This window comes from Sardina pilchardus, chromosome 9 (assembly GCF_963854185.1).
Source record: "Sardina pilchardus chromosome 9, fSarPil1.1, whole genome shotgun sequence".
In the NCBI taxonomy this organism is placed as follows: domain Eukaryota; kingdom Metazoa; phylum Chordata; class Actinopteri; order Clupeiformes; family Clupeidae; genus Sardina; species Sardina pilchardus.
Window position 1 is genome coordinate 6,432,182 of NC_085002.1, and position 11,973 is coordinate 6,444,154.

Consider the following 11,973-nt stretch of genomic DNA (forward strand, 5'->3'; position numbering starts at 1 on the left):
AGCACTTAACCTGTTTCTTCAAGTGCACAGAGCCCATCTTTAATGTGTAAATATTTGATATGATATATACTGTATATATATATATAGATGTATAAATCTACATATTTATTGTTAAATGAGTCACGTTGTGTTATAGATGTGCTATGAAATGGAAATAAAATTATATGTCTGAATCATTCTTCATTTTATTGGTCTGTTTTATTGTGGTGTGTCAACTTGATGGTAGTGTTTCTGTGTCTCCTTTACCATTGTTTTGCTCTATATCAACTCCATTTCACACATTTGTATAACACCATTCATGTAATTAATTAATGTAAACTGATGCTTTCCCAACTTCTACTGGCTACTACTATGCGTAAGCCTCATCAGCATCACTAGTGGCAGGTATTCACTGAGGTGCCAGCTCCCTGCCAGGTTCTGTGACCTACTTGTTGTCAAGCAGGTTGCTAGGAAGATGACGACAGTACCCCCCGTCACCTCCGCCCCTCTGTCCTCACCATGACCAATTCTCTTGTTTACATCTTTACATCCACACAGGCATTCTCGCTGCTGTGTCTCGTGGGGGGACCGAACAGACCCTAGAGTCTCAGATTAGTTGTTGCAATCACCCCGCCCCGCTTTGCCAGCACTACTCATTAGTGGGGAGGAACCAGTGCCAAAGGGAATCTAGCCAAGTGACCTGTTGGAGTCTAGTCAAATGGAACTTACACTCTCTACACCAGCAGACATATAATGTCATCCAGTGGTTGTAGAAAGGAACTAGTAGAACCAAATAGACTATACTATACTTAGGTGGAATTTATCTGGTTAAATAGAAGTGAATGTTCTGTCCAGTGAGACTCAACTGAACACTGTGTAGAAGAAGCCTAGACCAGAAACAGAACCAGTCTTGTGGATCTGGTTCAGTGCTAGATGAGATAAAAAATAACGAAACAGAAATAAACCTGTTTTGGTAGCGTTAACTCTGGGTCAGCACTTATGAAACCGGTTCAGCATAGTCAGAACCTCTCAGAACTCAGCTGTGCATGCGTGCGTGTGTGTGTGTGTGTGTGTGTGAGTGTCAGATGCCCACCATAAAAGGGGTGGGTGGTGGCACTTGCGGTGACGAACCTAGTGAATATTTTAAGGGGAAGCGCAGATCCACCGGTGACAGTTGCAGATAACGCGCAGATCCAATCGGAGCCTGTCAGAGACAGGCATCTAGCACGTTCTCTCGCACCACTGCGGATGATCACCTCTCTGTGCACGCGACAGAAAAAACGAGGATCCCTTCAGCCTTCTTCTCAAAAAGGGGTGTGAGGCGTGCGAACGAGGGGCCAGAGTTGTAGAGCGGACGAGTGGACCATAATGGCACTGACGCATGCCCTGCTGCCTTCCCTCTCTCCCGCTCCCCTCCCCCTCCCTCTGTTTATCCAGCTTGAGCTCAGAGGGGCACCTGCACGCGTGCGCTAAGCTCCCCCTCCCTCCATCTAACCCCCTCTCCCTGGCTCTCTCATATGTGCCTCAGCAGCAGCTAGTGCTGTGACAGAGCAGGACCGCTAGCGTAGTGTTCTCTCCGATAGGGTGGTCACATAGCTGAGGACGCAAGGATAGACAAATTTACGTACAGTAAAATACCGAGGGGGGAAAGAGAGAGGGGAGGCTGAGAATTACTGTGAGATGGGTGGCTGTGGGAGAGAGCACAGTCGCTTGAGCGCTAAACAATGGCACACGAGGCACGGATAGAGCTGTAGTCAGACAGCGGGGAGACAGAGAGAGCGTGAAGCAGAGAGGGGGTTTTGGGGAAGGGAGTGAGTCTGTTGTGACTGAGAGAGAGGGGGGGTGGGGTGTGGAAGGTAACAGAGAGAAGGATGGGCCTCCTATACAGAGCTGCAGTGGCACTGCCAGTCCTGGATTAAACATTATGGTAATGTTCCCAAATTCATCTTATAATCACCATGCTTTTTGGTTGATGTGTATGCCTTCATTTACCATCACTATTTTTGTTTGTTTTGTCATTTTGTAACCATCCATTGCTCCGTCATGCAACATCATCCAGTTTTCTCCCATGCTGCAGCGCATGTCCTCACATATGTTTAACTCAGCGCCACATCTGTGTGCAGTCATCACAGTCATCTTACGTTCGGCCTCAGAAAGCTTCATTTGTCATTTGGTCATGTTCGCTCATCCCTGGGTTTAAAAAAGCCATGGTTGCCATGGTGTGTTTTTGTGCGCGTAGATGTATGTGGTTGTGCAAGCCTGTGTTTACGCGGCGAACCCAATGTGCAGTGTGCATTCCTTCTGCTCGAATAATCTCCGCATCTTAGCCTGGTCTCTGTGTAAAATCCTTATCTTAAGTGTTCGAGGGATATCGAATAGATTCAAGTACTCTGGCTGCGATACAGGTTGACATGGATTTTTTTATCCTCCCTGCTTTTTGCGGTTAAATCCACTCATTTGCCGTGTGGCTTTCTGGCGTAACCTACTTTCTAAAAATGTCATCGGGTGACCGGCTGTTGAGATCATTGCGGAGAGCACCCGTCCAGAGCGGCTATCGTGAAGCTCGTGTATCTCTCGGATCGCAGGGAAAATAAAAAATAAAACGCCATCAGAAGCACGCCGGCTCTATGCCAGTTGAAGTAGGGCAGCTGTGTGAACGTGTGAGATGGTGTCGTCCGATCGCAGCCAACAGAATGGCCTCAGTTACCCTACATTTCCTGCAGGCTTTTATATGTCTCCTTTCCCTTTCCCTTTTGTCTGGTGGCTTGCCATGGGTGACGAGATAACGGGGTTGAGAGGTCAGTCACAGCAACAGGGCATAATGATTAACCCCGTGACGAGTCCCCCCTTCTTTTCAGTGGGGAGCAAATATTCAAACTCAAAACTGGCACAGCCTACCGCGTGCAGACTATTATTAACCTCGCTGAGCTCCAGTGTAATTTTCTCCTCGCTGATTCACAGCGGAAAGGCACGCTCACGCTGTTAAACTGACTGGGGCTATGACTAGGAGGTTTTATGAACTCGTGTCATGTTTACACTTCTATCCTTTTGTCGGATGCACTCTCCTATTTGGTCAACTGTATCCTGTACATCAGACAAGGAATGGGATATCTGCAAAATCTGCAAAATCTCCTTTTTCAATGTCATCATCAGTATCACGCCAAAGCAATAATTTGATATAAAGGCATGCTACTGTTAAGTTGCTTTGATGGAAGCATGCCCTTGATTCATCAAGCTGCTACTGGGAGATTTGCCTGGACAGATGTTCCATATTTTGCTTACAGTGCAGTGGAATTATTTATTTATTTAGACCATATTTGCTTATTTATTTATTTCCCTTATGAAACGCTGCAGCTTACAATGGCTAGTTTAGTCCTGCATTCACACACACACGCAAATAGAATTTAAGGCCAATTCAAACAAATAAGTGCCCAAAAATAGCTGTGGGGCAATGGAGGGTTGTTGTTGTGCAGTTGAGTCTCCAAGTACTTTGGCAGGGCTGTTGGTAAACACACTGAACTGTTCTCTCATTGTGCATAGTGAAGTTCATCCTTCCTTCTTTTATTTAGTTTCAGTGTTTCAGGATCTTTTCTGGCTGAAAGCAAACATCCCTTTTGTTCTCTTCTCCCTGTTCCTCCTATCCTCTCTTAATGCCACTTTCTATTCCTCCCTCTGTTATTACATTGCATGTAAATGCAATGTACTGTTATCCCTGTTCTTTTTATTATATCGGGATAATTATTCTTCCTCCGACCAAAATCAACGATTTATAACGCTAAAACCACTTAACCGTTTGACGTCATTCAAGCACTCCTACAAAGATCTTGTAACGGAGATTTGACGATTGTATTTTTGACATTTGTGAACTTCATACTTTTTGAGATATTTACGATAAAAGAGTTTGAAATTCCCATAGAGTTTACATTGAGATCCTTTGGCGGCAAAGACTAATTGTTACGTCAGTGCTCAGCTGTCAGTAATCAAGGATCTTTGATCCAAACTAAAGCCATGCCACCGCTGCAACCTGAATGTTTTGTCTACTCATTAAACTGTAGCTGCGTGCTGAGTAATAACAGCTATGAAAACATTCTACCATGCCATAGCTGCTGTAAACCAGGACGTTATCGTCTTGTCTCCTGTTAGGCTACTCCTAACTTGATTTGTTTATAGCCTATCGTTACAGTAACCGGTTTGCTCTCGGTAACGTTATCAACAGCTAAAGACAATCTAACCTAACGTCAACGTAAATCACACTGTATTTAGCTAACGACAACCAAACTTGCTCCAGGCTAGGTTTTTCGGTATCATTCACAAATTAAAAACCTTTGTTAACAGCTTGTACATTCTTATTAGGACAATCACACACCTGGAGACACTTCGAAGAACATACTAGCTCATCCTGTACAAATATCCTACTGTAAGCTAAGCTAACGTTACATTTGCTATACAGTAGATATCATACCTGTTGCTGCATCATAGTTGATTGGCGTTGTTTGAAATTGTATTCCGTATTCCAATGGTGTCTAAGTCTATGGCCTACTTTTAACCTGCATTAGTGTAGATATGAAGGCTATATAAGCTATCCTACCAGTCGTTTCACTGTAGGCTACTAAAGTGTCAGCTCTTGCAACTCGTTTGAAGTTGCCAACTTCATTTCAGTCTTACATTCTAATAAATGAAGAGTTATTTTCCATAATAGCCTATATCCACAATTTTGATGCATTTTCATAAATCACTTTTTAAATGTGACTTTCCAAGTAATTTCAGTGGAAATGTAATTGGGTTATTTTTATCTGTGTAGCCTAGTTGTCTTTTTAACTATAGACCTAATAGGAATGTTTTACACAGTCAGCAACCTTTTTGCATTTACATGCAATGGTAATTCCTTCCATGGAATTACATTTTCTAGTTCATTATCTCTCTTCTCTCGCACCTCTCTACCTTTCCACCTTTTCTCCTCTTTCGCCCTCTCCCTTCCGTCGCGCGCAGCTGGATAAGAGCGAGGTGTCCACGCTGGGCCTGCCGCCCTCCACCAGCCACGGGGGCTCGGATGGCAACATCAGCGTGGACGCCGCGGCGGCGGCGGCGGCGGGCCTGGAGGCGGCCGAGATGCAGCGGACGCGCGCCGCCATGGAGCACCTGCAGCAGAAGATCCTCAAGATCACCGAGCAGATCCGCGTGGAGCAGGAGGCGCGCGACGAGAACGTGGCCGAGTACCTGAAGCTGGCGCACAACGCCGACAAGCAGCAGGGGGCGCGCATCAAGCAGGTGTTCGAGAAGAAGAACCAGAAGTCGGCGCAGACCATCGCACACTTGCACAAGAAGCTGGAGCACTACCACAAGAAACTTAAGGAGATTGAACAGGTGTGTGTGTGTGTGTGTGTGTGTGTGTGTGTGTGTGTGTGTGTGTGTTTGTGTGTGTGTGTGTGTGTGTGTGTGTGTGTGTGTGTGTGTGTGCTTGTATGTGTGAAATGTCGAGGGACACACAAACGCATTAGAGAGAGATGGGCAGAAAGACAGAGGTGGTGAACCAGGTAGATATTGGATAATGCACAATGTACTGGATGTGAATGGTTGGTCTGTTGTCATTGTTCTATGGGGTAGATACACACCAAACAGACCACCCAGGTATGTATTGCGCCATGGGCTGAATACACACCAAACAGACTGCCCAGGTGTAATACACAAACTGGATTGCTGCTGAGCTGGAACATCAGCACAGCACCTGAGCAATTTATTTTGCTGCTCTTTCAGTCACCCATACTGTATTTCAACTTGTCCCCAGCTCTCTGCTTTCCTGCACTCCTCTGATTCCTTCCTTTTCTCTTATTGTCTTCTTTTTCCTGGTCTATGCCTCTGTTCTATCCTTCCTTTCTCCCCTTCTGTCTCTCTGTCTTGTCTTCCTCTCTCTCTCTCTCTCTCTCTCTCTGTCTTTATTTCTCTTCCCCTCTTCCCTTTCACTTCTCCCGCTCTCTCCGTCCTGCGTAGAACGGTCCAGCGCGCCAGCCCAAGGACGTGCTGCGGGACATGCAGCAGGGCCTGAAGGACGTGGGCGCCAACATGCGCGCGGGCATCAGCGGCTTCGGCGGCGGCATGGTGGAGGGCATGAAGGGCGGCGTGTCGGCGCTCACGCACACGGCCGTGGTGTCCAAGCCGCGCGAGTTCGCCAGCCTCATCCGCAACAAGTTCGGCAGCGCCGACAACATCGCCCAGCTCAAGGACCCGCTGGAGGACGGGCACGGGCACGAGACGCCGCGGGCGCTCAGCGGCAGCGCCACGCTCGTCTCCAGCCCCAAGTACGGCAGCGACGACGAGTGCTCCAGCGCCACCTCGGGCTCGGGCGCCGGCAGCAACTCTGGGGGGGGCGGAGGTGGGGGTTGTGGGGGTGGAGGTGGAGTTGGTGGTGGCGGCGGTGGTGGTGGTGGAGGTGGAGGTGGAGGTGGAGTTGGAGGTGGTGGTGGCGGTGGCGGTGGCGGTGGCGGTGGGGGTGGAGGTGGAGGTGGCGCGGCCATTTTGGGCAGCCCCCGCTTGGACGGGCACCACCACCACCACCACCACATGCACAGCTCGTGGGATGCCCTGCTGGAGGGGCTCCAGGAGATCAAGGCCAGCCAGGCCCACATGGAGGATGCCATAGAGGACATGAAGGGACAGCTGCAGAGCGACTACTCTTACATGACCCAGTGCCTGCAGGAGGAGAGATACAGGTACAGGCAGACACACGGATGGGCACACACACCCTCCCACACACACACACACAATCACACTGGTAGACTACGAGAAATGGTAAAGTAGACAGACAAAAGGAAATGAGACAGAGTCTGTCTGGACACACAAAGAAAAGGAGGTATGCTGGGATACAAATAGTTACAACGAGGACAAACAGAGACCTAAAAGGACACAAGTAGGCCGACAGTATATGTAACAGATAGAAACAGACCAACATACATGTTGTGGATGAAAAAGAAATGAAAAAGATTTAATGACACAGAGAGGTAAACAGTGAGACAGAGTCATACTGATGGACAAATACAGTGCCATAGAGCCCCACAGAAATATGTATAGTGAAACAGACTGACATACAGTATTTGCATAGACATACACTGAAACAGACAGCAATACGTACAGATGGGACTTGGGTAGGTAATGAACAACAGCATGGCAGCTTAATGAATGTGTATTCCAGCCATACCCCGAGATAGATGATTTATTTGTTTGATTAGTATAATTTCATTTGACTACTGTACTGTGATTCATGAGCCTTTGCTCAATAGCGAATCCTGGTGGTTGTCACTAAATACTGGAGAGGATTATTACTTTCCTCCACAATAAATGAAAACATCGAGAGAACTCATTTTTTCAGCCTAAGATCATCCCTATCGTGGGCAGATGGCGATTCATTCAGAGATGATAGATGGCAGTATTTGTTTCCTTATTGGATTTTTTTACATTAGCGGTAGCATTAAGACAAATAGTACAGAAATGAATACACATGGAAGAAGCTGATAGATATACCAAATATGTTCAAATGCATAGTTGGGGCGGGAGGTTATTCATGGACGTGTGTTTACAGATATGAGCGGCTCGAGGAGCAGCTGAATGACCTGACTGAGCTCCATCAGAACGAAATGACCAACCTGAAGCAAGAGCTGGTCAGTATGGAGGAGAAGGTGGCCTACCAGTCCTACGAGAGAGCCAGAGACATTCAGGTCAGCAATATCTCCATAGTGTATGTGTGAGACACGTGAGGAATCTGTAGCGAGGTTTACAAGCAATGCTGTGTCATAAAATACTTGTGTCTTTTGGACTTTTTGTCTTTTTGAGGAGCTTGTAAACAGGAATAACTCTTTCAGTCATGCATTTCAGTCATGCATACATTGTAAATGTGTTCTTTTTATGTTTAACGTCCACGTGCGCTTGTTGATGAGTTGCACGTGCATTTCTGTGTGTCCACATGTTAATGTTTACATTGCATATGTGTGTGTGTGTGTGTGTGTGTGTGTGTGTGTTGACCTGTGCAGGAGGCGGTGGAGTCCTGTCTGACGCGCATCACCAAGCTGGAGCTGCAGCAGCAGCAGCAGCAGGTGGTGCAGCTGGAGGGGGTGGAGAACGCCAACGCCCGCGCCCTCCTGGGCAAGCTGATCAACGTGATCCTGGCGCTGATGGCCGTGCTGCTGGTGTTCGTCTCCACCATGGCCAACTTCATCACGCCGCTCATGAAGACCCGCGCCCGCGTCGCCTCCACTGTGTTCCTCGCCCTCTTCCTCTTCACCCTCTGGAAGCACTGGGACTTCCTCGAGCTCTGGTTGCTCCCCAGCTGAGCTTGCCCACCCCGTCCCCCGTCCCCCGTCCCCCGTCCTGCCTCCCCCTCCTTTTTCTCCACCTCACCTCACTCGCTCTTTTCTTCCTTCCCTCTCTCTCTCTCCTTTTTGGTCCTCTGATTCCATCACCCAGCACTCCCTCTCCTCCCCATCAACTGGCTCGGAGGGAGAAACGGATCTGATGACGAAGCACACAGACCCACTTGAGACACGACGAAATCTGCTGCATGACTACATCAGGAGATAAGAAGTTGTGCGCTTTTTTTCTAAAGAACGATTTGCACTTTTTCCCGGCACAAGGTCGCCGTTTTTATCGAGCGGCACGTCATCCTGTTCACAACAACAAACAAACAAAAAAAAGCCACGACAATGGGGGTGGATTTGATGCTGAAGCCCGTGAGCTTCGCGAGCTGGGTGGCTGTGAGCTCGCCGTGAACTGCCCGACTTGCATGTGAAGGCTGACTAATGAGAACTAATGGCCAGAGATGACTGAGGCGTGACTGATAAGGCTGGCAGAGAGAACGGCAGGCCTTCTGAAGACATCTGAGAAAGACAAAGACAGAGGAGGCGGGGGGGTGATGGACACAGCTCTGGTTTGTTATCCTACCGCCCCCTCTCATCATCTTTGTATGGACTTACCGACTGGCAGCGGCTGAACATCATGGGCCCCAACGTGAATTTTATAGCCTTTCAAATTTGATTTATTTGTTTCTTCATCCATTGTTGTGTGTCTTCAGTCTCTGCTTTAAACCAAGTGGGATTTATGTTTTTCTTTTCTTATTTTGTCTGAGGTAACCCTTACAGGGTGAAAGATAATCAGAAGGTGCATTGAGGATGTGGCAATGTGTGATATTAAGCTATCAGCTTATGTGCTGAATATCTGAGAATGTGCTTATGCATGCCTGCACACTGGCATTCATGTATTTTGCGAGGAGACATGACCATAGCTTGCTATGACATGAGTGGTGAAAAACATTCCAAAGTTGTCAGACATGCGTGGGGCTCACTGAAATGACATTTAGTTCTCCTGGTGAATTTATATGAATGAAATTCTATTGTCTTTGAATGTTTTCATATCATGCTTTTTGTGTCTTTTTGGCCTTTTAGCATATTGTTCAAGTATTTTTGGTTTCGCTTGAAAAGGATGAAAAAAGGGTGTGTTTTTTATTTATATGAATGATGAAATATGGACAGACTTGAGAAAGAACAGCTGAGATTTATCTCTACAGCAATTAACCATAATTCCATAACACAGCCAGGCCATCAAACCGTCTTTATAACCACCGTGGTAGTGCATCATAGAATCTATATGATATCAGATTCACTGGCATGTTTCATCATTACTCCTTTCTATCCAGTTTGCTACCATAGATCCATTACAGCTCTCTTGGATTCTTAATAAAAGATTTGACATAGGACTGACATGCCTTTCTTTCGCAACTGTGTGTTGTCCTCACTTGGCAAGTGTCGGATAGTTTGCCACACATGTGACTTAGTGACACCTGCTGGTCAGACCTGTGCCTTTGAATGTTACACGCCCTGCAAAATTACACCTGAATGTGATCAAAAGCTTTTGAAGTGGATATCCTCATTGAAGTTCTCTTTCAGTCTAGGACTATTCTTATGTCAGGAAACGTCCCGAGTGTGAGCTAGAGCAAGAGTGTAATTGAATATTTACATATCATTCCTTGTATATACACAGTGCCCCGGCCCCCCAACACACACACACACACACACACACACACACACACACACACACACACACACACACACACACACACACACACACACACACACACACACGCACGCACGCACGCGTACACACATCGTCACAACAAGAATAACATTGACCTAAATTGTATGGGTGTTTCAGGAGGGGCCTGATTGTGCTCTCTGTAAAAACAGCCTATTGCAGTGCAATTGCAAGAGCCCTGTCCTAATAGTTACTCCACAGAATTACAGAACAGTTACATAATACACAAAAAATATGGGGCTATGCCTGAAACAGTCTAACTAGTTTCTGTTGTTGTTGTTTATACCAGTGATCTAGACTCCAGAGGTGTGTGTGTAGGTAGGATTATGGCCTCTTTGACACCTTATGACGCTGAGAATTTTCTGGAGACTGAAGGGCCTGTGAGATTGTGCCTCGGTTCCACTAGACGTTCCCTCCCTAATCGCCTGGATTAAACCATTGCTCACAGTTAACTGAACTCCTCTCACATCTTCCCTAATCCTCGTGTGTGACTGATGGGTGAAAGGCGTTTCTGCTCCAGTGGGTTGAGATGGCGACGAAGCGAAACAAATGCGCCACAAAACTTCTGCCAGAAGTTGATCATTCCAAAGCATTAAAAGCCCTTTTTGCTCGAGGGGGAACAGATGCATTGTTCTGTGTAGGCCATGAAGTTTCAGCAGAGGGGGAAAAAGTGTTGATTTGTGTGGTTCGTTTTCCCTGATAGCATTTGGCAAGTGTCCTGAAATAATTTTATCTTCTTAAAATGGATAAACCAAACATTAAAACCTGATGGACCGCCCATCCTTCTCTGCTAACGTGCAAACATCCCCTGAAAAAAGAGCCCTTTTCTCTAATACTATTTGAACCTTTTCCACAAAACGACATGTTATGGTACTACTCTACCATAATACTACTACTGTACTGTATTAGCATAAAGTAGGAGCTGTGTTAGTGTTATCTCCTGAAACCAACCACCAACCAACTATCCGGATTTGTGCGTATAAATTGGAATGTAGGGCTCATTAAATGGTGTTGTTCTGTAACCATCATCATTCAGTCAAATCAAGGGTTCACAGCACCATCCATAACATTACAAATGACAAAAATGTATGGTGTCAAGGATTACCCCAAACGCTGAGTGAAGTCTGATTGAATCTGTTAAGCCCACAGCCAGATATATACAGTCTATTATACATACACGGGTGTCTACTGCTCCCAATCACACCAGGAGCTAATTAGCCTGTAATAATATTGTAGAGGTCAGCTGTGACGCCATTCTTGACATTTGTAACAATGGCAGAGCCAAGCAGTGACATGACATGCTTTCAGATATAACATGCTGTACAGGTTCGTCGTCGTTCAATTCCGTTACGATATCTCACATGGTTTGCCTGATATTTTAAAGCACATAATTAGTCGATTTCGTATTTTCCATAGAACGGCTTTGCATTCTCTGGTCTGCTCTGTCAAAAGTGTAGTACTCCTTAAGTACACTGGATGTCGCCCTTGTAACCACCTGTGACTACAAACACTAAATTAAACGAAATATTAAGAAGGGAGACTAGATGTCTCTCCAAATTAAGTGACTAAAGGCAGGAAAGACAAAAGATCTGTTTTCAAATAAGGATCATATACCAATCTGTGGCTTTCAGGGTTTTTGTATATATTTTTTACTGATCAGGTATCTATAAGTATTTACAAGAGTGAAGGTCATTCCATAAATGTACCAAAATTCTGCATGACCCTTCGTATCACGTATACTATTTATGCATATAAACTATACACACACATCTCATTGTGGCATTCCCTATTCACTGCAAAGATCAAGAAGTAGAAAAGTACAAAAGCCACCTTCATTTGGATTGAAATGAAAAAAAAAACAGTGGTTTCAATATACCGAAAAGGGAAAAAAAAAAACAGTACACTGGACAAAATGTAGGA

At 46.0% G+C, this 11,973-nt stretch overlaps 1 protein-coding gene across 1 annotated transcript; it reads left to right on the forward strand.

The window, feature by feature from the left end:
* Positions 1-1,854: 1,854 nt before the first annotated feature.
* On the forward strand, positions 1,855-8,321 carry tmcc2 (transmembrane and coiled-coil domain family 2). The gene is made up of 6 exons (XM_062545454.1): positions 1,855-1,906; positions 4,969-5,343; positions 5,968-6,355; positions 6,473-6,686; positions 7,553-7,688; positions 8,001-8,321. Exons 1-6 carry the CDS (start codon positions 1,904-1,906, stop codon positions 8,298-8,300), a joined length of 1,416 nt encoding a protein of 471 aa, XP_062401438.1. The 5' UTR covers positions 1,855-1,903; the 3' UTR covers positions 8,301-8,321.
* The last annotated feature ends 3,652 nt before the right edge of the window (positions 8,322-11,973 follow it).

What these genes read in the sequence shown, in the direction of transcription:
- tmcc2 (XM_062545454.1), top strand. An exon ending in TGGGGGGGGCGGAGGTGGGG is followed by an intron (nt 6,356 to 6,472) that starts GTTGTGGGGGTG and finishes GTGGGGGTGGAG; the next exon opens with GTGGAGGTGGCGCGGCCATT. An exon ending in AGAGAGCCAGAGACATTCAG is followed by an intron (nt 7,689 to 8,000) that starts GTCAGCAATATC and finishes TGACCTGTGCAG; the next exon opens with GAGGCGGTGGAGTCCTGTCT.